The 26,363-nt window shown below is 41.4% G+C and overlaps 3 protein-coding genes across 3 annotated transcripts; all 3 read right to left on the bottom strand.

Moving 5' to 3' along the window:
- Nucleotides 1–2,740: 2,740 nt before the first annotated feature.
- On the bottom strand, nucleotides 2,741–15,773 carry LOC106092297 (uncharacterized). Its single transcript, XM_013259123.2, has 13 exons — nucleotides 15,249–15,773; nucleotides 15,078–15,186; nucleotides 14,204–14,746; nucleotides 13,940–14,143; nucleotides 10,814–10,951; nucleotides 9,264–10,748; nucleotides 9,063–9,191; nucleotides 8,941–8,994; nucleotides 8,579–8,671; nucleotides 8,482–8,499; nucleotides 4,902–5,144; nucleotides 3,144–4,350; nucleotides 2,741–3,039 (listed from the first exon to the last, which is right to left on the bottom strand). The coding sequence occupies exons 1-13, from the start codon at nucleotides 15,582–15,584 to the stop codon at nucleotides 2,910–2,912; spliced, it is 4,689 nt and encodes a 1,562-aa protein (XP_013114577.2). The 5' UTR covers nucleotides 15,585–15,773; the 3' UTR covers nucleotides 2,741–2,909.
- A 3,018-nt stretch (nucleotides 15,774–18,791) lies between these two features.
- LOC106092300 (uncharacterized) lies at nucleotides 18,792–20,989 on the bottom strand. Its single transcript, XM_059370289.1, has 2 exons — nucleotides 20,858–20,989; nucleotides 18,792–20,790 (listed from the first exon to the last, which is right to left on the bottom strand). Exons 1-2 carry the CDS (start codon nucleotides 20,951–20,953, stop codon nucleotides 18,892–18,894), a joined length of 1,995 nt encoding a protein of 664 aa, XP_059226272.1. The 5' UTR covers nucleotides 20,954–20,989; the 3' UTR covers nucleotides 18,792–18,891.
- On the bottom strand, nucleotides 20,967–26,295 carry LOC131993993 (uncharacterized). Its single transcript, XM_059369763.1, has 10 exons — nucleotides 26,012–26,295; nucleotides 25,618–25,959; nucleotides 25,190–25,565; nucleotides 24,917–25,123; nucleotides 24,796–24,867; nucleotides 21,575–21,685; nucleotides 21,418–21,504; nucleotides 21,312–21,365; nucleotides 21,172–21,219; nucleotides 20,967–21,107 (listed from the first exon to the last, which is right to left on the bottom strand). Exons 2-10 carry the CDS (start codon nucleotides 25,944–25,946, stop codon nucleotides 20,967–20,969), a joined length of 1,425 nt encoding a protein of 474 aa, XP_059225746.1. The 5' UTR covers nucleotides 25,947–25,959; nucleotides 26,012–26,295.
- Nucleotides 26,296–26,363: the final 68 nt, after the last annotated feature.

Raw genomic sequence — 26,363 nt, 5'->3', positions numbered from 1 at the left:
GATACAAGGCACAGTCTCAGCGAAATCCGGCAATAGATCCGCTTTAGGGAAGAATGCCATAAAGTGTGATGCGCATTTAGATCTCCTAGAACCAGACGATTATGGCCAGATAATATCCCACTTATGTCGAGGTTGTGAACTTGGCCATTAATCGGGCCACAGCTACCGACCGGTGGTATGTACACCGCTGAACTGATAAGGTGTATGCATCAGCTTATTTGTGCAATCTGGCTAGAAGAACGCATACCCGGTGATTGGAACCTCAGCATACTATGTCCCGTACACAAGAAAGGAGACAAGACGGGATGTGCCAACAACAGAGGAATAAGTCTCCTCCCCATCGCATACAAGATAGTCTCGAGCGTACTGTGTGAAAGATTAAAACCTAAAGTCAATGAGATAATTGGGCCCTATTAATGCGGCTTTGGACCTGGTAAATCCACCCTAGACCAGATATTCACACCGCACCGAATCCTGGAAGAGACCCGAGAGGGACAAATCAACACCTACCATCTCTTTGTTGACTACAAAGCCGCTTTCGATATTCCTTTACGTTCAAAGGTATTTCAAGCCATGTCAGAGTTTGGTATCCCTGCAAAATTGATAAGACTCTGTAGGATGACACTTGCTGATACGTGTTCCTCAGTCAGAATAGGAAAGTATCTCCCCGAACCATTTAACACCAAACGAGGTTTCAGACAAAAAGACAGCCTATCATGTGATCTCTTTAATATCCAGCTAGAGAAGATTATACGAGATGCAGATGTGAATAGATATGGCACACTAATCACAAGAGATCACATGCTTCTCACTCATGCCGGTCACTGGAAGTAGTAACTGCAGCCTTTGAAAGAATCGAAAAAGAGTCAGTGAAAATGGATGTGGCAGTAAAGGGAGAAAAGACTAAATGGATGGTTTCAACTTCCTTGCACAAGTCTTGCACAACCGAGCAGATAAAGAAAATGGAGAAAGTTGGGAACCACAAATTTCAGATAGTCAGTAAGTTTATGTACCTCGGCACCCCCATAACCGAAACGAATGACACCAGTTTTGAGATTAAGCGAAAAATAATACTAGCAAACAGATGTTACTTTGGACTAAGTAAGCAGTTTAGAAACAAGACCACCTCTCGATAGACGAAGATTTCACTATACAAGACACTGATACTACCCGTGCTGTTATATGGTTCCGAAGCATGGGTACTTGTGAAAGCAGATGAGGCAGTGCTTGGAGTATTTGAGAGAAAGATTCTTCGTAAAATATATGAACCAGTTTGCGTTAATGGAGTATAAAGGAGACGTATGAACCACTATGCAGTCGTATGTATAACGACAATAGCATAGTTACACGTATCAAAATACAACGGCTGCGTTGGCTAGGTCATGTTGTCAGAATGAATGGATGAAGAAGCTCCAGCAAAGAAGTCTTTTGAAGGCAAACACGGTGGTACACGTAAACCGGGAATACCAAAAGCCCAATGGTAAGATCAAGTGGTGGGAGACACCTCGAAACTTGGTGTTAGAGATTTTAGACCTATGGCTAGGTCATGTTGTCAGAATGAATGGATGAAGAAGCTCCAGCAAAGAAGTCTTTTGAAGGCAAACACGGTGGTACACGCAAACCGAGAAGACCAAAAGCCCGATGGAAAGATCAAGTGGTGGGAGACACCTCGAAACTTGGTGTCAGAGATTTTAGACCTATGGCTAGGTCATGTTGTCAGAATAATGGATGAAGAAGCTCCAGCAAAGAAGTCTTTTGAAGGCAAACACGGTGGTACACTCAAACCGGGAAGACCAAAAGCCCGATGGAAAGATCAAGTGGTGGGAGACACCTCGAAACTTGGTGTCAGAGATTTTAGAATGAGCGCTGGAGATCGAGGCGCTTGGAACGCTATTCTACGTTCGCCTTGTGGAACAAATGTTCTGTCATAGCCAATTAAAGAAGAAGAAGAGTTGTGTTAGGCTCTTCGATATTTGTCAGCAACTTGGTCCAAATCGGTCCATATTTGGATATAGCTGCCATATAGACCGATATCTCGATTTGAAGCCTTGTCTCCATAAAAAGCGCATTTATAATCCGATTTCACTGAAATTCGACACAGTGACTTATGTTAGGCTTTTCGACATCCGTGTAGTATATGGTTCAGATCGGTTTATTCTTAGATATAGCTACTTAAAAGACCAATATTTTTTTATACACAATTGAACAATATTTGGTCCAGATCGGAACATATTTCGATATAGCTGGGGTATGCATTTTTCACCTGATTTTGACGAAAGGTGGTGGTTTCGGCCAGGTGGAGAGTTTCGGACCGGCCCCTTTTTACTTGTTTCTACATGCATAGTACCTTATTGGCAATGTTATTTAGATTAGGGTAGGTTGATAAAAGGGTGCAGATGTTTATTCGTCCCATGCCTAGGCCAGTAATAGGCTTGTTGTACGCTCTAAAACCTAAAAAGTAGCCTCGCAAAGAAAATTTTAAGTTCGGAATTCCGTGCTACTTACAAAGTCCTTAATTGTTTTCCATACCACTCCCCAAAATTGGTTCGTGTCTGGTATTGTGTCCCTACCCAAGTACAGGCGTTAGCCGCGAAAGCCGGCTAACAGACGCCTGACATGCCCTACATATGCTATCACTTGCCGCACCGATTTTGCACAAGTGAGCTCGTAGTCCTAACAATATTATTTAAAGTTTTTAAATATATGGAGCTGTTGCATAATAAATAAAAAATAAGAAAAATTGTTCTAAATATTATTGAACTTTTATTTGAAAAAATAAATAATTTTTTTTTTACGTACAGAAAATATGTTGTATTGAAAATTGGATTCTTTGGAAAACTAAACTCTAAGACTAGGGGTGTATATATTTCTCCAAGTGTGGTACTTTATGGTTATGGTGGTTACTGCAATTACTCTCGACTACGTAGACGCCTCATGCCAAATCTTACGTGAGACTTTTCTTTATTTATGTTGCGACTGGAGGAGGTTTCTTCGTCGCTAAGATTTTTCTTGTGAACAATTGAGAAGTGTTTGCGTAATCTGTTGAAAATAGAAGGAAAAGAAGGCTTACATATGTTTTAAGATTTTTTTTTGTTTTCAAAGTATCTACTACAACTACAACTACAAATGGTTGTGCCACTTACAAGAGACGCCTTTTAAATACACTCGGGCAGTACTTGCATTTATATGGCTCAATAGCTCCGTAATGAGACTGCTTATGCTTCTTCATCTCGCTCAGGGTACTGAACTGCTTATTGCACTTCAACTCGGGACACAAATGACGTTTGCCAAAGTGTATGATATCCAGGTGCCGTCTCAAGTGATGCATTAAACGAAAGCTATTGGGACATTTGTCACACTTATATGGCCGTTCCGCAGAGTGAGCCATTCGTTGATGGACATCCACCTCGATTTTGCTTAAATAAGACTTGGGACAATACGAACAAGGATATTTCCGCTCAATATGGCGCCTTAGGTGGTGTCTCAGTAGATAGGTGTTGGGATATTTGGCTTCACAAACTTCACATTTGAAGAGCGGATTGTCTTTTTTCGATATTTTGACTAGCTCCCGACATTCGGCATTTCTGGTGTGTAGTCGGACTTGTTCTATGCTGGTGCATTCACCTTCACATACTTTGCATTTGTAGAGAATTAAATTGGTTTTGATGGGGTTAGTCGAAGACTGGGGATCTGAGGAGTACGAGGAGTCTGCCTCAGTTTTGGATAGATCTGGCGTCTTGGGGTCCGTATTAGTATAGTAAGCAATGTCAGCGTCACATGACTTATCCTTTGGGTCTTCGGCAGGTTCGTTAAGGGAAAAATCATTAGGCAAAATAGAACAGGTCATGTCAAAGGGCGAGAGGGAGACGCCCATTTGACTTTCGTCATTTTCGTGATTTTCGTTTATAGTTTTGCTGTCATTTTGAAGTTCTTCTGTCATAGCTGGGCTTTCAGCTGCCTCTTTATGTTTACCAAGCGTTGGGGTTCCTGATGGGATCTCCATAAATTGTGTTTGCACGAACTGATCAGGTTGCTTTACAGAGCTCACATACAAATCAGGTTTTTGGCTTAGGGACGAGAGGGAGACCGCAAGTGTAACAAAAGGTGAAAGGGAGACCGCTATATTGTTTTCGCCATTTCCTAGCTCAGTTTGGGCATTTGCTTTCTCTGTTTGTACATCGATATATGGAGCTGCTACCAGTGGGGTTTCTTCTGCCCTTGGATTTGGTTGAATATTAAGAGCTTGGGTATCAATTATTTGAATTTCGGCAGTTGCAGGTTGTATATCTACAAGTTGCGTTGCCACCAGCTGTTCATTGTTAGTTTCCTTTTCCGGTTCTAAGCTTAGTTCTAAGGTTTGCAATATCAGTAGCGTCCGTATTGTAGGAAAGTTAAAAAAATTTATAGAAAAAAAGAAGAGGGAAAGGGCAGGAGGAAAGAGAAAAGCATACCAATTAAAGTTTCGCTTACAACATTGCTCTCCGTTCGTCGTCAACACATGACCATGAATTAGTAGTTTTGGAAAACAAAACAAAAAACACATCAATGCTACATAAAACAAAAGAAAACAGTACAAGTAAATGTGCTTCCCACCCTAATCATGGTGATGACATGAAAAACACTTGGAAGTTGCAATTTCTTTTAGGTAAAAAATGTATTTTTTTTTTGTTCTCATTGTTTTGACCATTACTTTTTACCATAGTTTTTTTTTTTTTTTCATTTTTCTGGCACGCTTTGCTCATTTTTTGTTTAATCATTAGGTTTGTTGGGTATATCACTGTGGTGGTTAACAATAATCGGGGAATCTCCAGGTGCAGTATTATCATTATTATTGTTGTTGTTATTATTAACATTACTATGATCATTAGTATTACAATTATTTTTGACCTGGAAAACCTTACCGCTTGTGGCGTTCATTTGTAACATATTTACACTATCTACAATTAATGTGGGTGCGGATGGAGGTGCTAGGGCGTCATTTGTATTCGCCGTTGTTGCTGTTGTCGAGGCGGGAATATCTGTGGAATTTGTTTGAGATTTTGTTTCATTTATGGGTGTCAATGAATGATTATGCTCCAAATGTCGCAGAAGTTTTGCTTTGGTTGAAAATGATCGAATACAGCGTGGGCATTCGAAGGAAAGTTCTGAAAATATTAAAAAAAAAGATATAGTTATTGAAGGCATGTTGTTACTAACACACTCTAGCCCCAGTTTCGGTTAAGCATTCTGAAATATCAATAAATTAGCTTTTAGTCTCTACAGTAAGATAAAGACTTTTATAATGGCCAAGAAGACTTTTTTCTAATCCCCAAAAGACGCATTTGGCAAAAACAAGTAAAAGCATGCAAAGTTCGGTCGGGCCGAATCTTGGAACCCACCACCATGGATTTATACAAAACAAAATTTAGTTGAAGGGCATAATTTTATTCTGCATACCAAACTTCTGTCTAACCAGCAAAAATTAAAGCTTCTAGGAACTGAAAAAGGATGATCGAGAGATCGGTTTATATGCCAGCTATAGATTATATACTGATTTGATTTGGAAGTCATAACGGAACAACACATGCAAAATTTCAGCCAAATCGTATAAAAATTGAGGCTTGTAAGGGCTCAAGAACTCAAATCGGGAGTTATATCAGGTTACAGACCGATTCGGACTGTACTTGGCACAGTTGCTGAAAGTCATAACAGAGCACTACATCCAAAATTTCAGCCAAATCAGACAAAAATTGCGCCTCGTAAGGGCTCAAGAAGCAAAATCGGGAGAGAAGGGTATATGGGAGCTATATCAGGTTATAGACCGTTTTCAAAACGTACTTGACACATTTGTTGGAAGTCGTTACACAACGCTATATGCAAAATTGCGGATTCCAAAGGCTCAAGAAGTCGAAATCGTTCTATTGAGGAAACCTGGTGCATCGTGTTTCTGGTAAACAGGCAGATTTCAGTCTTCTCTGGGTTAACATTGAAACCCCTAAGTGTAGCCCGGTCGGTTCTTGACATAGGGATGATGATTGTTTTTGAGCAGTTCACTGCATGTCCTACTCTTTATCGTTGTAGTTTTTGTTATAGCAGTGTGTTGTGTTCTATTTTTCGTCTGCTTGATTCTGTTGAATGTCCAGATCCAGGAACTCTGCGACTAAGGTGGGGTGGATCCAGAGGGATATGCATCTGAGACGAGTGGGTTCTGGCTGGGCAGTTAAACAAATGACGTATGGTCCCAGGTCCCAATCGGGGCACGCATTCTGCACGTTGGAATATATCTTTGTTCTGTGGGAGTTGAGGCGGCTGCATCTTCCGGACGGTAATTGAGCCAAACCACTCTGGTTTACCGGGGGATCTCAATTTCTTCAGGTGCAATGGGAGGCGGTCGTTCTCCAACGACCACAGTCACCCGGTTGCTATTCCCCGCATCTGCTACCATGTCTGCATGAATGCTGTCAAGACCCGAAAGATATGCCGCTTAATCCAGAGGTTCTCTCTCGTAGCACTTGCTTATAGGTGTGAAGGCCTTTGGTGACGTATAACTTGCCTTGGTGGGCATTTATATAAATACCACCCTCGCTTCCTGCCAGGCTATAGAAATTATGCAAGTATTAGGCACGCTGTGAAAATAGTGACCAGATGGAGCGTCAGATAGTCGGCCTCCTTCTGTAGTAAAACAGGAAACATTCCATCAGGGCAGGGTGACTTAAGTGGTTGGAAGCTCTCCAATGCTTCGTTTACGATCAATTTTGCAATGATACGCCTTCGATCAGCCTCATTCTTCCAAGATTTCAAGATATGAATTTCGGAAAAATCGTCTAGTCGCTTAATTTAGGTTCTCTTAGTGAACCTAGAGGGTGCCGTGGTGCAGAGGTAAGCATGTCTAACGACTGGGTTTAAATGCCGACATAAACATCAGACAAATTTTCAGCGGTGATTATCCCCTTACTAATGCTGGCTGGTCTGGCAGTGATCAGTCAGTCAATTACGCTACGGTAATACCTCGTTTTATGTCGTCTAGGTTAATGTCATTTCGATTTACGGTCCTATGGGTGAGTATTTGGCGAACCAGAACATTGATTAACCTGGAGCTGATGAAGTATGACTTCGGATAGCTGGTAGCTGGTATCGAACACATTTTGTGCCACTACCCCGCAACTGCAAGAATACGTGCTGTAGTTTTGTAGAGTTCTCAGTTCGATGGCTATATTCTACTCTCACCGATCAAGTGTTCTCTCCGGTCCGCCTGGTTCCTTACTTTTTATACCCTCTACCATAGGATGGGGGTATACTAATTTCGACACTCTGTTTGTAACTCCTCGATATATTCGTCTAAGACCCCATAAAGTATATATTTTCTTGATCGTTATGACATTTTAAGTCGATCTAGCCATGTTCGTCCGTCCGTCTGTCTGTCGAAAGCACACTAACTTTTGAATGAGTAAAGCTAGGCGCTTAAAATTTTGCACAAATATTGCACAATGGCAGAAATTTTGCTTGTGGTGTTTTGTTATGAAATCGATCCATAACCTGATATAGCTTCCATGTAAACCGATCTGGGATCATGACTTCTTGAGCCTCCAGAGGGCGTAATTATTATCCGAATTGGCTGAAATTTTGTACAACTGCTTCTCCCATGACCTTCAACATACTTGTCAAACATGGTTTGAATCTTACTATCGCCTGATACTGCTCCCATATAAACCGATCTCTCTATTTTACTTCTTGAGCCCCTAAAGGGTACAACACTTACTCGAGTTGTCTGAAATTTTACACAATGACTTCTAGTATGGTCTCCAATATTCAATTCTTTTATGGTCCGAATCGGACTATAACTTGATATAGCTCCAATATTAAATAAGTTCTTTTCTGTTATCCTCTGTTTTCCCAAAAAGAGATATCGCGAACAGAACTCGACAAATGCGATCTATGGCAGAGGGTATATAAGATTCGACCCGGCCGAACTTAGCACGCTTTTACTTGTTTTTGTTGTTGTAGTCACATTGCATGTGGAGGTAGCGATCCTCGCCAAAGTCCTGTAGGCGAGCGAGCTCGTTTCTGTCCAAAGGACCGATCGCTGCGGGAACGGGGTGGCCATTAATAATTTAAAGGCTCCAATAACTCGCCTTGTCTTATCGAGCATCATAGGCACTCAGTATTTGTGCAAGAGCCGTTGCCGCCCGGTCTCTCACTGAGAGTCCCCGCTCGATACCGCTGATTGCCCGCGTCTGCCGTTACAGCTACTCCGTATGGAGCATTCCGCTATCCACAAACTGTGGACGCGCCCGGTAGCTCGCAGCTAAGCTTTTTATGATAACAAAGAACATCACACAGAGCTCAAAGTTCCAGGCTGTGTGGTACTCAGTTTTCTCGTGCTTAGTTCTGTTGATAACTTTAACAGTATTAACTGTTTCTAAGTCGCTAGTATTCAGTATGCTTAAACTGGTATATGGGGAATACACATGGATGTATATGAATAAAAAAATATCAACTTACTTCTAAGTATATATGAATCTGGAATTAGAAATGTTAAAGAATGGTATTAGAAAACATATTCAGAGACTAGAAGACAATGTTTTTATTTTTAACTCACCATCATGAATACTATGATTGGTGTTTAGATGCAATTGCACACTGGGAAAGTCTGTTGATTCATAGGTACACTTAGCACACATCAGTGTTATGGCTGCAAAGAGTATGTTTAATATTAGGTTACTGACTTATTTGGACTGTATATAGACATAAGCAAAAATTTCTATGTAAATAAAATGTTGGTAACATTTTCTATAAAAATTAAATTTTAACGCAACAAACAAATTTTGATAAAAAAAATTCTATAGATATATGTTTGTTATGCGCTAATTTTGCCACGAAAAATTCTATAAATTTTGTTTTTGTATTTTGATAATAAGAATAAAAAAAAGTGGTCTATGTTTTTTTTAATGTTATACTCACCCTGTGATTCTTCTATGTTCGTATACTCCGTCGAAGATTTGTCATAGACACACACTGTAAAGAAACAACAACAAAAGAAAAATTTAATTATTAAATCTTCAACTTTACGATAAATGTTCAACCTTTATCTCCTTTTGCCTGGATCATATCGCGGGAGGGTATTTTTTTATGTACAGCACTGTAGTGACGTATTAAAGCACGTTTGGTATTATAGAGATTCGTACACATTTCGCAACGATAAGGAGCCAGCCCTAAAATGAAACAAAAATAAAAAAAAACTTTATAAAACTGCTTACATAGATTTCTCAATGCCATCTCTTTACCTCTGTGCAAAAACATATGATTCTCAAATTGGTATTGGCTCAAAAATGTTTTCTGACACTGAGCACAATACGAAGTGGTGGTCTGAATTTGTGTTTCTCCCTGTTCCTTAAGCATATCATCGAAATCATCATCGGAGGTCAGCACAATGTTACGCAGGTCATTATCATCCGATTCATTTTCCACATCGACATCATCAAAATCTTCAAATAATGCATCGCCATTAAAATCAAAATCCATATCGGTCTCAATGGTTTGCTCCATTTCCACAATTTGTGGTATGGCATCTGAGGGCAATGTGTAGGTCGAACTGGAGGAGGGGGTTAATGGTGCCGCGGGATTATTACTCATGGTGTTTGTGTTGGATGTTAGAACCAATGACATGGCATCGACATTGTTGAATGTCGTCTGTATGGCATTGTCCAAAGGTGTTGTAGTTATAACCACTTCTTGGTGTGGCTGAGGCAATTGCGGCAATACCTGAAGGTGCGTTTGATGTGTTTGGGAATCTTGATTGTATTGCATTTGCAACTCGGGGGGAATTTGTGTTTCCTCTGGTAATTGCATTTGGATATTCTGTGGTTCAGACATTTGTAGCGCAGCTTCTTGTTGGGGGATTTGTAATGGGGCTTCAGTTTGCAATGACTGTTGTTGTAGCACTAATGTGTTATCCTGTTGTTGTAATTGTAAATTAACATCCGTTTGTTGATGCAGATGTAGTTGAGTTGCTTCCGTTTCCTGCTGCTGATAGCCCAAAGTAGATTCTACCAACGGTGTTGTCTGTTGAATTTGTGAGTTCGGCAAACTTTTACCTGTCTGTTTCTTTGCAGCCTTTTTCTGTTGCCGCAATGCCTCCTCCGCAGCTGTGTGTAACTTATAATGCTCATACAGTTTATTGCGATAGAAGAAGACCTCGTTACACTTTCGACAGTTTAGACCATTTATATAATCCGGCAATTGTGGCTCTTCCATGGCAGAAGGATTCACAGCTTCAACCGCTTTTGCATTTTTATTGACAGAGTTGACTCTTATTTTAACAATTTTGTTGTTATTGGTAGCATTCTCTTTTGGCGTTGCAGGTGCTGCGGGTGGTGCAGGTGGCGAGGATTCCACAATGTTTGTAAATGAAATGGGTTGTATGGCAGCGGTGAGACTACTTCGGGTAGGTCTCTGCTGGAAATCTTGCAATTGCATCCTATGCTTGCTCAGATAATGCCTACGAATTTCATATTTCAAATCACATTCATAGAAGCATATATCACAACTGTACACCAATCTCGGCGATCTTGCGTATCTCTCAATTTTTTGTACCACTGCTTTCTTTGTCTGTGGATCCATGTCAACTTCCGAAGCTCTTGTTTGTTTATTCTTCGGTTGCAATTGCCTATTTGTAGGTTGAATGCCGTGCTTACTTTTGTAGTGTTGATGCAAATCAATTTTGAAAAATGTATAGAAACTACAGTTCTCACAAAAGAAATGGGGTATTTCTGAAAATATTTTCAAAAAACCGGAAACTTTAACAAAGGCAATTTTCACAATTTTGCAAACTTACCATTATGTGTCAACATGTGATTTTTAAGCTCCAGTTGTGTATCGAATTCTTTGGCACAAATTTTGCAATTGATTCTTTTTGGTTGCTCAATAAATGATGCAGGTATCATGTCTTCATCGATGGGAGAAAGCGGTGCATCTGTAATGTTTTACATATTATTAACCATGGTGGTGCAAAAATTAGTAAGAGAATAAGAAATAATAGTATTCAAAATTGTCTCCTGCAGTTTATCCAGGTCATGGGCTAACTGTTACGCTATAATGAACTCCGGGCCATTGGGAAGTGGTGGATGAAGTTATCGTCCATCTGGCCAAGAATGGTTCACGGAATCGACGGTTACAGTGCGAGGAATGTCGTTTCCTTTCGACTTGCAAGCACTCGCTTTGGTCTATTGCTATTGGTATTGGTCAGTCGGCGCTGAAAACTCTGGCGTCATCAAAGAACATCTTCGAGCCATGGAAATAGCTATCAGTCTTTGCTTGGACTCGACTCATCAAGAGGTGGTGTGAAATGCGTCGGCTGACGAGTTAAATAGCTGATGAGTGCTACTGGCATGTAGAGTGGAGCTGGAAGATTGGCCTTCATAATACACCAGTCCGTGATGTATAGACTCATCTCGCCTCCGCCTGGCGCTATATGGGTATAGCAGTCAGGTCAGTGCTGTAATAGAGCCTGGTTCTAGAAAACTTTAATGCGCAACTCGTTGCTTGGAATTTTCCACTAGTAACAACCAGCGAACGTAGCTTTGTCAAAGCAGATTGAAGGCTCCACATTCTGCGCGGTGAATGAGAATCCGCCATTAGGATAACGAGGAGGTACAGCAGCTTTCCAGACATTTCCTTTGCATCCCCTGATCTCCCGCGTGACGTATCCTGGCAGATCACCTCTTCATAATACTCACCATCAATCGTAACCTCTGAGCGACGAACGTTTATCAATCGGAAGAAGGCCGATTGGGTTGGCTTCAGAGACTACACCAATCAATGCTTTAGTGAGCTGACACTCCCTTCAAATGTGACTAAGAGGAAATTCCGAGACTTCATTAATACAGCAGCCACTCACTTTATACCAGCCAGTCGAATACCCCCAGTGCAATCCAACTTCCCGAGGCAGTGGTACTCACGGACGTGATGGGATTCATTGCACTGACCCCATGACCCCAGAATCAGCTTGCTGGGTTGAAAAATCAACAGGAAAAGTTGAAGCAATGGAACTTAGGTACCGGTCTAGGCAAGCTGTGATGTACTGTAAATTTACTCTCGAAGCCTGGAAGGGATGACAGGACCTCAGTCAATTTTGTCCACGTAACTGTTACTAACGCGAAGAAATGCGTCAGGTTGTTCAACCGTCAATTTATTGAGCATCCCGAGAATAACATGGCTAGGAGGAGAGCCATTCGTTGTAACTTTGGTCTCCGAGCCGATGGACAGCCATCACAATTTACCGTGGACGAAGTTACGAATGTCATCCGTGGCCTCAAATCATCCAAGGCATTGGACGCCGACGGAATCTCTACACTGATGCCGAAGAATCAGGACCTGCCTGGTGTCGAGTATCTTACAACCGTCCTCAATCAGTCTTTAACCAATCTTTAGTAACCGTTGTCTGGAAGATAGGCAGGGTGTACCTGCTACTGAGGCCTGGAAAGGACCTAAGTCGAACAGTGCGATCTGCCTTCTTTCACCAATAGCTAAGAAGTTTGAGGAGCTCCTCCTCCCGAGCCTCGTCGGAGAATTTACATTCGCCAAATAGGACAGCAACTGCTTCGCTAGGTATCATCGCACACATTTGCTGTGGCTTCAAACAGCCAAGGCCACGTATTAGGACGGTCATGGCTGCACTAGACCTACCTAAAACATTTGACACGGTCAGACTTCGCCAACACGTTCCTCCAGCCAGACGAAAAACGCTGGGGCATGAATTATCTGTGTGGTCACCCATCGTTTGTGAAATTTCGAGATAAGAACTCAAAACACGTCCGTTACAATAGAGGACCTCTAGATGAAGCGGCATATCAAGCGGGTCTAGACAACATTCAGGTACGGTAGCAAATGCGGTGAATAGCTGAATGTGGTCCTTGGAAAACGACCGCTACTTATTGCACCTGCAGAAATTGGCCTCGCCCGGCAAACCAAACCAGAATAGTTCTGGCTGAATTACGATCAGGAAGATGCAGCCGCCTCAACTCCTTTAGAGTAAGGATTGATTTCAACGTGCAGGATGTGTGTCCTGATTGTGACCTGGTACCACAGAACACACGTCACCTGCATAACAGACCAGCCAGACTCACTCAACTCCCCCCACCTTAATCGCAGAGTTTCTGAATCTGTATATTCAGCAGAACCAAGCAGATGAAAGATAGAACATAAAACTGCTACAATAACAAAAACATCTATAGCGTTTCATTATAGTCATGTGGCATTTTCCATGACCTAAGCCGACCGTCAGTCAATTTTTCTTAATATGCAGAGATGGAAGATTTTTTTAGGCTTTCGACTGTCAAAAAGTTGTAAACGTCGAAAACGTCATATGCTTGTATAAAACGTATAATATGTAGTAAACGTCATAAACCTCGAAAAAGCCCCGCTAGTTTAGTTTCTTAGTTTCGACACCATATCATCGTTTAGATTCGTTGTTGTTGTTTTACTATTTCAAAGATTTGGTTTTAGACCAATTTAATTTCATAAATTCCACCAATGCGGGGGAACAACAACTGAAATTGTTTTTTATGTTCTCGCCAAGATTCCAACTCAGACACCTTCTGTTATATACGTACCTTCTAACCTATGCACAAGGGCGGCCATAATCATAAATTCACAAATGTTTAAAACTGGTTGTACGATTTCCTTATTATTTTTCTAACTATGTATGTCAAAAACTAATTCCTTTAGCTAAATTTACGATGTTTTCGACGGATGTATTCTACATCGGATATGTATGTCCTATATGTCAAAGTTCCCGAGAGGCAATCTTTGCCCGTATGTAGAGATTTTCATTACTATGTCCCTAATCCCAAGACAGCCGGTTGTACGTACCGGATTGACCTGATGAAGTCCTTCATCGGCAAGGGCTGCCGCCTCAGTTTACAACACACTGCTACAACAACAACTGTGACCCTTGTCTTACCTTGAGTTTGTTCTGGCGTATTTTCTGGATCTTCTACTATTAAATCGTCCACATCCATTTGTACCACTTCGTTTTGTCCCAATAACATGTTGGTGTTATCCGGTTGAGGATTTTGAACTTGTAATATGGCATTATCCAAAACTAAACCATTTTCCAGAGATATAGTACCATCTTCTCCAGTATTAAAATACTCGATGACAACACCTAAAATGTTTAAAATTCAGTAAATGATATGACAAGATCTCTAAATAAAATACCACCTACCTTTGCCCATAACATTCTCCATTGTACCCCCTGTCATGACGATAAATTCATTGTCATTTGGATTGTTTTGTACATTCAGTTCGCCTCCTTCGAAAGCATTAAATTCGAAATTATCTGTATTGGTAGGAGCAAATATAGTTGTTGTTGTTATTGGGTTTAGATTCTCATTGAGAGGGTTGGCAACAGCAGTTGCATTTATGGAGTCACCAGTCGTAGTGTACAAAAAGTTTTGACTATTTTGCTGCTGATTTAAAGCACTTGAATATAGAATTTCATGTGAGTTTTGAGTTGAAGGTGCCTCCATATAAACTTGACATGCTTGCTGTTGTAACTCTGTTGTTTGTTGCTGCTCCTCTATTCTGTTATCATATTGCCGGATTGTTGTTGTCGAAGTAGCACCTTTGCTTGAAAGTGAGGTTTTTGTCCTAGGCTTCAATTGTTCAACAGTGGCTTCCACACCGTGCACCAGCTGATAATGCTCAATTAGATGGTTACGTTGGTGGTGCTCAAATGTGCATAATTGGCACATATAGGCAATAATATCTGAAAAAGAAAATGTTGAAGGGGGGATGAATAAATTAAAGCAAAATTCCCCTATCAACCTGTTTATAAACCACCCTTAGTTATCAAATAACTCAAACAACAATTGGGGGGTCGGACTGCAGCAAGGAGAGCACATACGATCTATATGCTGCATGTAACAATCAACATGCTACAAAGCAACTGCATTTGTTTTATTCTGGGGGTGGTTCTAAGTTTGTGATTTTGTTAAGTGATCAAAGGTTAAACCCCTTCCACCCCATAATATACTAACTAAACCATAATATGACTCAGTCACCAAACAAACAAACGCAGATCCTACGAAAATGCTTACCTAAATGTAGCTTGACGTGGTCTTTTAAAGACCTTTTGGTCTCCAACTTAGTGTTACATATTTTGCAGCGATACCTTTTGGGCTTTTTGCTTTCCTCTGCAGCTGCCGCCTGCAAAAGATGACCAGAAATGGGTAACTTTCGTGTGAAACTTTGTTGCCAATGGTACTTACCTGTCTGTCCAGTTGATTTTGTTTATCTTGCAATTCTCGAATACGAACTCTCAACACCTCCTGTGCTTTGCTAGCATTCTTCATAAACCAATAGGCCACTTGTAAGGCTGAAGCACAGTCTATGCAAATTTTATTGGGCAATGTCGCGTCCTCCGTCTCAGCATTATAGCCGTCAGGCAGGCAATACCTTAAGCAGTCCATATAGGAGATTTCGTCATCATTATGGTGCACATTATCATTAATAAGCGCGGTCAAATTGAGCAAATCCCCACTGCTTGACAGACAGGTTCGACAAACCGATGAATAATAGTCCTGTATACCGTTCTTATCACCCATGTTTTCATTGAGTTAATCGGGTGTGTTATGTCTCCAAAATTTTGTTAACTCAACATTGGCTTAAAATATTTGTTGCTTACTTTAGTTAAAACGATTTACATTAATACAAAGTTCCAATGTTATTTTAATTATTTTGCAAAAATAAAAATATTTTCTTCTCCTTGTTGTTTACAGCGCACAATGTTGCCACATTGTTGTTACAGTGTCATTTCTTTGTTAGCGACTACAAAGTAATCGGAATATTAGTAATCGAAAAAAAAACTGCAACATAAACTAGAGCGTAGGGTTATCAACAGATGTCATTTAGTAGATGTGCCTTGCGACTCTTCAAAAAGGCTCTCGGTGCAAAGATTAGATATAAAAGAAGAAAACTAATAATGCTGTATTTTATTTTAGCCCTGTTCAATGCATGTCAGACATATAAAGACAGCTATGATGGGAATGACTACCGAAATGATAAAATATCAGTGCAAAATTGAGCTAGTACATTATCGATAACATGCAATTACATATAAAATAAACTATTAATCGTGATTTGCACTATATAGTACTTAAATAAATAACAGCATAAAAGTACAGCGAATGAACAATGAAAGTGATTTAGCACTTTTCAATTGATTGTGTGTATATTTTTGCTTATAAACATTAAATTATTTGTACAAAAAAAAATTTTTTTTTGTTAGCTTCATTTTGTCAATTTCCTTGTGTTTTCCTCATTTCCTTTTTTCTCTCTTGAGTTTACTCTTATGAAAGGAATATAAGAAATCGTCACATTCTATTCTCTCTAGATATTCTCGCTTATTTTGTATGGAAAAAAATGCATGCTAAGCGTCTTGCCATATGGCAGGCGGCCCTGGGTTGACCCCCAGGAATGGGTTTTAAAACTTTTCCCCCAGGGTTTATAACCATTTCCCCAAAAAAGGGTGGTTTATAACCATTACCCCCTGGGTCTATAAACATTTCCCCATAAAAGGGTGGTTTATAACCATTTCCCTAGAAAAGAGTAGTTTTATAACTCCCCTGGGATATGGTAGTTTTGTAAACCTTTACCTTGAAAAAAAGGGCTGAACCGAATTTAATTTTTTGCATACCTCTTAATTTTGACCTCAGGAACCCGAATATGAAGTCCGTTTTTGGGGCCAGCGCCCGCGGACCAGCCTAGGGCCCAAAACCCCCTTGGGGGGTAGTAGTCCAACCTAGGCAATATGAGTATCAAATTAAAGGTTTGAACGAGTAAATAACGAATATGCAAAAATCTAAGCTCTAGAAGGACACTAAAGTAAAACAAATACATATTTACAAATAACAACAACTACTTGGACTACTTACCCCAAGGGGGTCCACGGCCCGAGCCTCAAAAACGGGCTTCATATTCGTCCATAGGTTGCGGATAGTGGAATGCGCCATACGGAGTAGCTGCAATGTCAATCGCGGTTTCGAGCGGAGGGTCTCAGTGAGAGGTCGGGGGGCACCGGCTCTTGCACAAATACTGAGTGCCTGTGAGTCTCGATATGACAATGCGAGTTATTGGCGCCTTTAAATTATCAATGGCCATCCTGTACCCGCGGCGATTGGTCCTTTGGACTGGTGCAAAGCTCCTGTTGTTGTGCAAGCTCGCGTTCACAGGTTGCGAATAGTGTAATGCTCCATACGGAGAAGCTGCAACGGCATTCGCGGACAATCAGCGGTATCGAGCGGAGAGTCTCAGTGAAAGGCCGGGCGGCACCGGCTCTTGCACAAATACTGAGTGCCTATGATGCTCGATATGACAAGGCGAGTTATTGGCGTCTTTAAATAACCCGTTTGTTGCAGGAACCAGCTCACCTACAGCATTTCGACAAGGATCACCGCCTCCACATAAAAATGTGGCTACAACAATAACCACAACAACCTAACATTTAATCTGTATGTCTATGGGTTGGATATCCAGAGTAGTCTCCAGTGCCCTAGTGGGCGCGGTCCTCATCGCTCCGCCTATGCCAAGACAGCATGTTCTCTGAACCTGTTGTATTTTCCTTACGTTGCACTTTCTTTCCATCGCAGTCCACCAAACTACTTAGGTGTAAGTAAGTATTGGTCTAATCACACTCCTGTAGAGCCAGTGGACTATCATCGGATTCAAGGCCCATTTCGAGCCTACGGCCTGTCTACATGGTGCCCAACATCTATGAGCCTTCTAGGTACTCTCCTGAATGTGAAATTTTCAATTCAGTTTCCTGTCTAAGAGCTCTCCTAAGTATTTGACCTTGTCAGATATCGAAATCGTTCTATTGAGGAAACGTGGTTCGTCAAGCTGGCCCACCTTCGTTTCGTGAACAAACAGATTTCAGTGTTCTCTGGGTTAACATTTAGGCATCTGGGTCTATCCCAGTAGTATGCCATCTGCAAGACTGGATCCTTACCCCTTAGAAGTATTATAACATCGTCTGCGTAGCAGAAGGTTTCAAATCCCTCCTCAATCAACATCCGTAAGAGGTTATTTATGGTGGTCACCCATATGAGTGCCGTTAAAATGTCCCCCTGTGGGCATTTTATTTATGCCATGGGACGCACAATTTATCCGCCTGTTCCTTAGCAAATGGTTTATCCAGTCTCTTAGGACCGAGTTCACCCGGTAGTGGTCTAAGGATTGGATCAGTCTGTCCGTCCGCACATTGTTAAAAGCCCCCTCGATGTGAATGCATACCGTCAATGTGTATGTCTTGGCATCGAAGGATTCTTCTATTTTATGCACAGCCTCGTCCAGGGCAGTTTCCACTGACCCTCCCTTGACATAGGCATGTTGTTTGAATTTCAGCAGTTCGCTGGATGTTCTACTCTTTATCATGTTATCCACAATACGTTCCATGGTTTTGAGTAGAAAGGAACATATTGTGGATAAATTGGTTTAAGGTTTGGGCTAGTTCACTCGGAGCCTAATTCGGCACATCGATATTCTCTGATGAGAAAAGTGGAGTAAGTGAGATTATATGGAAAAGTAGTCAAAAAAATCGTTTACACTGATCATTAAATCCGGATTTAAGGCTCCCATCGGCTGGTTTTATAAAGGGAAAACAGATGGTCGAGCCATTAAGAGCATTGTAATAGGGGTTAAATTATTGAATGCAATGACATTTTCTTATTGACAAAGTCTTCTCTATAGACTCAAACTCAATGAAATGTTTTCTACAGACAGACAAAATGTTCATGAAATAAAATCTCAAGCAATCTCTTTTTTAAGTGGAAGACTTAAAATTATTTCAATTAATTTTTCTTTTTTGAAATTGGAAAAATAATTATTATTACACGTTGTCAGGAGGAATACTACTTATTCATTAAAGTACTGCTCCAGTTCTTCGTTGCTAACAAAGTTTTCTTCTGGAATTTCTTCAATAATGAGGTCTGAAAAATTTTCAGTTTTGACTTGATCGTCACATTTTAAATGATCATCTTGGTCTGCATCTAAATTTTGTTCCGCATCTGCTTCAAGATAATAATTGGCGTAATGTTCCTGCACTATGCATATGCCCCTGGCCATATCCTCCGGTAATTCGTCCTTTACATGATGTTCCATTTCATGCAGCTCTGGCACTGCTTGTGATTCTTTGACTGCATACAATTCATCATAACCCTGATCAACTTCTTCCCAAAGCGTTGACTCATACAGGTCATCATTCGAATCATCATCATCGTCATCGAAAGAAGTAAGGGCTGCTTGGGAGACCTGTTGGTGGTACATTAATTTCGTATCAGATATACATTCACGTGCAGCCATATGGGGTTTTTTGCTTAGAATCTGTTCTAATGCTTGATTATGATTTTCTGACGATTGCAGGTAATCCACTTCATCTGGACTTAGAATTTTCAATAATGGCTTGGCATGTTTTAGTAGGGATTCTACATCCTCGATTGCCACGTTGTGTATATCGATATAGTGACGCCGCAAATTGGTTGTATTGGCAAAGAGAACATTATCGTGCTGGCAGAGCAAACATACCACCGTGTTCTCTGTTATGGGATGTTCTTTTCTGTTGTGTGCACGTTTTTCTTGGCGAGATTTAAAGATTTTGTTACATCTGAAACAACCGTAAAAGCGAATTCCGGGGTTTAGTTTGGCCTTCATTTTCTGTATCCACAAATACTCGCGACGAGCTTCTATTGAAAATGGTATCTTGGGGCGTGCCCGTGATCTTTTCGCAATCTCGTCACAGGTGCCAAATTCTACGGTATGGAATTTTTGTTGATGCCGCAATAGATTATCCGTTCTGATGGTGCCATATCCACATATGCCACATTTGAGGCGTTGACTGGAATGTTTGTTTCTTTTGTGATAGTTTAGATTACCCATGGTCTTGTATGTGGAACCGCAAATTTCACATACCCATATATGGTGGTTGAGTTCCAATTGATTGTCCTCCGCTGTATGGAGTTCTGCTGAGTCATCATTATGCTGGCACTTGTTGGCCATGGGACGTGTAAAGTGCATTCGACGACAGATTAGGCAGGGGTGTTTGGGCGGAAAATGTCGTACGCGGTGACGTTTCAAATCAAGGCGATGGCGAAAATCAACAAAACAAATATCACAGATAATGGGTTCAGGATGCACAGCGATGCCATTATACGTTTCGCTTACAGTTTCTTCTTCCGTTTCGGTAGATGAAGCGATTTCATCGTATACCAAAAACTTTTCTTGAAGAGGTAATACAACACTGTCATCCTGAGGAGGTAGCCTTTCCTTGTTGGTCTCCTTGGGTATTAGTCTTTTGCGGCCAATTGGTTTGCCACGTCTACTCTTCGTCCCTTTTTTGCATAACATCCATCTTGGATAGCGGGTGAGCTCATTAGAGTCTTTGTTTTGAACACTACGTCCGAAAAGCAGATCCCGAGTATAACTTACATCGGCTGACATATAGCTATTCAACATTTCAAAGTAAACCGGAAACGAGTGTTTATAGGGTTTGCTACATTCTTTGCTGTGTTCTATGGCCTGCAGTGTGCGACAATACCAATGCTTTATACGTTGTATGCTTAAGCGGGTCTCCACATCACTCATGTCGATGTTGAACTTGCCATTGATGTGAGTGCGTAGTCTTGTAATGCTTTCCTGGAATTGCCCAGACTTCATGGGTACGTTTTGGCTCTTCTTAAACTTATACAAACAAGGGTATTGACCAAGCTGCTGAAGGAATTCCAAGACAATTTGTTTATTTGTCAAGCCAAAAAGAATCTAAGAGTAAGGTGAAGTGAGGGTAAATCTAAGCCATTTGATGTAAAAATTTGTTTAAAAAACTTACACCACAACAATTTGTTGGGCTGGGAAATGCATCCTCATTTTCATCATTCGAAGGCATTTCATCTTCTGAGTCCACATAATAAGACAGAAAGTCCATAGGTCTGGTGGAGTCACTCAATGTAGTTGTAGTAGGCTTTGAAGCAGAGAGTAAAATGCATCTTTAGATGGGGGCAGATCATGTGGGATTTCAAAGATAAACCTACCATTGATAAGGCATCCGTGTTAGTACTAACTATGGGTTCTCTCATCGGCTTTAAATAAAATAAGACAAAAAATTATACATTTTATTATGCCAGATTTTAGAAGTAAACCTACCGGCGATAAGGCTTCTATGGTGGTGCTAACAGCGGCATCCCGCATGGGCTTTAAGTAAAAACAAAGAAGACAAGACCAAAAAGTAAAATTTTACATTGTGACAGTTTAAGAATTATGCAGGATTTTGTGGATAAACCTACCTGCGATAAGGCTTCTATGGCAGTGCTTACAATGGTCTCCTGGGCCATGGGCTTCTAAAAACAAATCGTAAATTTCAAACTATAAACAAAAAAAGACAATATATACCTTTGTGTTGGTTTCCGAACAAGTTTGAGATGCATGGGTAATAGTTTCCAAGATTTCAAAACTTGGTGTGGTATCTTCTTCCCCCTCCTGTAAATAAGAATTAAGTTGTGGATAAGTTTGGTTTTTTTTTTTAACTTAAAAAAATGTCCACTCATACCTCATAGATGTCATTGGAATTAGTTGAGTTGCAGTCAAAAATTATCTCAACAGAACGTGGTTCTTCTTTGCGTTCGTCCAATGCTATATAATTTGGTGATTCTTCGTCTTCCTGTGTTTAGTTTAAAATATTTGTAATTTTTTTATTTTAAACTATAAACGCCAAGGATAAACGCCCATATTAAACTACTTCTGGGTTATATAGACTATCAAAAATGGCGATTTTGTTGAGTTCAATTTTGGAAATTCCCATTGTTCCATCTCTATATATAATAGGGTCGCGTGATTGACTGATCACTGCCCAGCCCAAACGGCTAAAGCCAGAATCGTGAAATTTTGCATGAACATTGATCTTAGGTCGTAGGTGCGAGATAAGGGTTTAGTTTGGGTTTGGTGATATTCGTACGTTTAAGTACTAAAAAGTACGAGACTGTTTGCACAGGGCGAACGGAAAGGGATAGGAGGATGTAATTAAGCTCAAATGAAAGAGGGTCGAAAAATAAGATTTGAAATAAAAACTTTTAGAACATCGTATCAGAAGTGGGAGAAATAGTGCATTAAGAGCCGTACATTTTTCTAGGTTTAAATCCGTGAAGACAGAAGTAGTTCTCTTCAACAGGAGATACAAGTTGCCTATAGTGGCGCTGTCTACTTGGGAGGAGAGAATGTTTCATTTACAGAAAGGGCAAGAAAGGCATGTGCCTCCGGGAGAGGCACATCCCGGAGTGCTTTCTCCGCACGCTTCTGGTCCCTGCCGGGATTGAAAAGAACCCCGGACCCTGGTTCTGTTCGGATTGCCAGAAACGCCTTCATCATCGGTCGGCGTCGGTGAGGTGTAACCGGTGCATGGAGTGGTACATTTCCGATATTGCTCTAGTCTCACTTCACTACGGGAGTATAGTCATACTGGCTATGTCGCAAGGTGCTGTGCGAACATAGGCAGCAGTGGGTCACAAGGGTCGTCGTCGTCGCCTCCGGCGTCCTCGTCGTCGGACTATGTGACTCCCCCGACCTCTCCCGTATGGCAATTTACGCAACGGCAGCATCCCAGCCCAAATATACCCAGGCCAGTGCCGGGAAGTGTTTCGTTTTTGCAGTTAAACTGCAACGGACTTCGTGGCAAGATCGATGAGATCGTAGACTTTATAAGTCGGAAGAGCATATTGGTCGCAGGGATCCAGGAGACAAAGCTGACCAACACCTGCAGCTTGCACAGTTGTCACGGTTACAATGCTACGGAAGGATCGCTTAAGGAATGGAGGTGGGGAATTGACTTTCGTGATACACCATTCCGTGCAGTATAGACCCATCTCGCCTGCGCCTGGAGCTAGGGACCTCTACATGGAGTGCATGGGGATAGCAGTCAGGTCTGGTACTGCCGAGATAGAGCTATACAACGTGTACATACCACCGGTTGGTAGCTGTGTCCCGTTTAATGGCCAGGCTTACAATCCAGACATAAGTGGGTTGCTATCTGGACATAATAGTCTGGTTCTAGGGGACTTTAATGCGCTTCACATGTCATGGCTTTCTCCCCTAGGTAACGACCAGCGTGGCATAGTTTTGGCAGAGCAGATTGAAAGCTCCACGTTTTGCAGAGTGAATGAGGATGCCCGCACTAGGATTACGAGGAGGTGCAGCAGCTCGCCAGACATCTCCATTGCATCGCCTGATCTCCTGAGTGACGTATCCTGGCAAGCCGTCATCTCTTTGGCGTCAGACCACCTCCCCATAATTCTCACCATCGACCGACCACCCGACTTCATAACCTCTGAGCGCCGGACGTTTATCAATTATGCCAAGGCCGATTGGACTGGCTTCAGAGAGTATACCAATCGCCGCTTCAGTGAACTGCCACCCCCCTCTGATGTGCTTGTGGGAGGATTTCCGAGACATCATTAACGCAGCAGCCGCTTGCTTTATACCAGCCGGTCGAATACCCCAAGTGCGGCCCAATTTCTCGGCGCAAGCAGTGGTACTCGCAGATGAGCGTTATGGGATTCGTGGTATGGACCCCGCAAACCCCAGAATCAGCGAGCTGAATCTGGAAATAAACAGGGTAGTCAACGAACATAAACGGAATTTGTGGCTGGAACACTTGGAGCAATGTAACTTAGGCACCGATGTAGGAAAACTGTGGACTACTGTTAAGTCACTCTCGAACCCCGGTAGACGGGATGACAGGACCACTTTTGGCGAAATAACCGTGATTGATCCGAAGAGATGCGCCAGGTTGTTCAACCATCAATTTATTGTGCATCCCGAGAGAGAAAGGGCAAGGAGGAGAGCCATTCGCCGTATTCGTGGTCTCCGAGCCGATGAACAGCCAACACAATTTACCGTGGGCGAACCCCACATGCCACAGCAATCTGCAATAAAGTCAAAAGTAGAAACAAGGTCCTCAAGTCACTCGCTGGCAGCACTTGGGGTGCAGACAAAGAAACCTTGTTGACCACGTACAAAGCAATTGGCCGGTCTGTGGTAAGTTATGCAGCGCCAGTGTGGTCACGTCAACTTTGTGACACGCAGTGGAATAATATTCAGATCTGTCAGAATGCCGCCCTCCGAACTGCGACGGGCTGTCTCCTTAGTTCTCATGTGGACCACCTCCATCAGGAGACAAAGATCCTACCAGTGCGAAGACATAACTACATGCTGTCTAAGCAATACCTTTTGGGCTGTTATCGCAGAAATCATCCAAATCATCATCTTGTGGATAGATACCCACCGCCCAGAAGCCTTAAGGTAAATCTACACGATCTAGAGCGTGAGGTCCAGCGCTACAAGAGAGAACCCCTAGATCAAGCGGGTCTGAACAACATTCATGCAGACACGGTAGCAGACGCGTTAATTGGCTACCGGGTGAATGTAGTCCTTGGAGAACGACCGCCACCCATTGCACCCGAAGAAATCGACCTCCCCCGGCAAACCAGAGTGTTTCTGGCTCAATTACGTTCCGGCAGATGCAGCCGCCTCAATTCCCACAGAGCTAGGATTGATGCCGACGTGCAAGATGTATGTCCCGATTGTAACCAGGGACCGCACGATACACGTCACCTGTTTAACTGCCCGGCCAGACCCACTCGACTCAGACCCAGATCCCTGTGGACGCACCCATCTTAGTCGCGGAGTTCCTGGGTCTTGACACTAAACAGAATCAAGCAGACGAAAGATAGTACACAATAAACTGCTACAACAACAACAACAACAACAACAAAATACCTTTACATCAGCCGATTTTATATATTCATCAAAAGTGCTGCATTGCTTCAAAGCTATGGCTTTGGTTGCGATCTAAAATCAAAAATACTAAGAATGGAAAATTCCGATTTGTACAACTTACCTTTCCATCTGTGCTAATGTAAGCTTCTAAGGAACGAGGCAAATAGACCTCTTGACCGTTGTATGAGATTTGAGTTATGTCATCATCCACAGCGTATTCCATGGGATTATCATCGATTATCATTGTATCAGTCTGTTTGCTTTTTTGGTCTTTGTTGTTATTTGTTGGATTTAACGAATCGGAAGGGGATTCGCATAAGGCAGATAACTGTTAAAAGATTTATAAAATAGTACAAAAAAGGGCTTTACCCCACAGTTAACTGTGAAAAATTACTTCACTATCTAAAGGGCTTTGATGCAAGGAAATGTGTTTTTTCGTTTTTGGTTCCTCCTCTAAAAATTCAATATTTTGGTATTCTTCTTCATAACACATGGAACGTTTGCGATTCCTCTGAAATGTTTGGGTTGCATTGGAACAATCATTGTTAAACTCTATATCTGAATGTTGAACAGTTTCCTTGGAAATTTGGAAATCCATCTTCTCTTCATCAGCTCTGTTGTTGGATTCATCTAACGGTGAATGCATAAGTTTTAGATGGTTTGTAAAGAATGGCCATTTCTTAAGGGGAAAGATTTTGTGGCAGTAGAAACAATTGATTTCATATGTGTTTGCATTAATTATACCACACATATTGGCATTACAGGAAAATCTAAAAATATGGATTAAAAATATGGGAACTTAGATATTTTATTCATTCATACTCAGTTTGCGTCATTTGTGAATGTTTTCTGTTTGATATTGGGGTTGCAACGTCCCCATTATTTTGAGCCAGAAGGACTTCGTCCTCTGACCATAAGCTGTCACTGGAAATACTTCTTAAAAGCTGTCTGGGGGGTCGGTTGAATGGGTTGCCCACCATGGATGAGTTCACTCGGAGGCCAGTTAGGTCCATTGTGTGCGTGGGAGGTAGATTTGTTAATCTTTGGAAATCCGGCTGTAAATGAAACTTTTGCTTGGCTGAAGTACTGGATTTGATTACGAACTTATTTGGTAGCTTTGTCGAATTAATGAAATTAGTTGCCTTTTGCATTTTGTTGCTATTCCTAAGGAAAATGTGTATTAGAACTATTTTAGCTATTTTTTTACAATTCATACACTGCTGCTGCTGGTGGAAACTCTTTTTTCCTTGTGGTAAGTAAATATGCTTAAAGTTTGTTGTGAATGTTGGAAGGTTTTAAAGATAACAAAGAAAATCCATTTAGACTTCTAATATCCATTGCTAAAAGAAAACAAAACAATATTTCATTAAACTGGAACAAGGCTTGGAAGTTCGGAAATTCGGGCTGCAAATATTTTGCTAGCAGCAAATTAAAATTCATTTGCCGCCACCTTGCTTATAAAAATGTTGGCACAGTCACAATTATAATCCTTGGATTTTTACTGTCTACCACACACTTTCAGCAAAAAAAAAAAATGCACTTTATCTTCACCTGATTTGCTTAATTGA

Source organism: Stomoxys calcitrans, chromosome 5 (assembly GCF_963082655.1).
Source record: "Stomoxys calcitrans chromosome 5, idStoCalc2.1, whole genome shotgun sequence".
Taxonomy (NCBI): domain Eukaryota; kingdom Metazoa; phylum Arthropoda; class Insecta; order Diptera; family Muscidae; genus Stomoxys; species Stomoxys calcitrans.
Note: the sequence above shows the minus strand (reverse complement) of the source record. Positions and strands in the feature narration are given on the sequence as shown.

Excerpts from the sequence above, each read along its gene's own strand:
- LOC106092297 (XM_013259123.2), bottom strand. The coding sequence starts at position 15,584 with ATGGGTGATAAGAACGGTATACAGGACTATTATTCATCGGTTTGTCGA. Across the intron at positions 15,187-15,248 it reads AAAATCAACTGGACAGACAG|GCGGCAGCTGCAGAGGAAAG; the intron begins GTAAGTACCATT and ends CATCTTTTGCAG. Across the intron at positions 3,040-3,143 it reads GTATTTAAAAGGCGTCTCTT|ATTACGCAAACACTTCTCAA; the intron begins GTAAGTGGCACA and ends TATTTTCAACAG.
- LOC106092300 (XM_059370289.1), bottom strand. The coding sequence starts at position 20,953 with ATGGACTTTCTGTCTTATTATGTGGACTCAGAAGATGAAATGCCTTCG. Across the intron at positions 20,791-20,857 it reads GCCCAACAAATTGTTGTGGT|ATTCTTTTTGGCTTGACAAA; the intron begins GTAAGTTTTTTA and ends CCTTACTCTTAG.
- LOC131993993 (XM_059369763.1), bottom strand. The coding sequence starts at position 25,946 with ATGCAAAAGGCAACTAATTTCATTAATTCGACAAAGCTACCAAATAAG. Across the intron at positions 24,868-24,916 it reads ACATTAGCACAGATGGAAAG|ATCGCAACCAAAGCCATAGC; the intron begins GTAAGTTGTACA and ends TTTTGATTTTAG. Across the intron at positions 21,108-21,171 it reads CCATAGAAGCCTTATCGCCG|CCGATGAGAGAACCCATAGT; the intron begins GTAGGTTTACTT and ends TTTTATTTAAAG.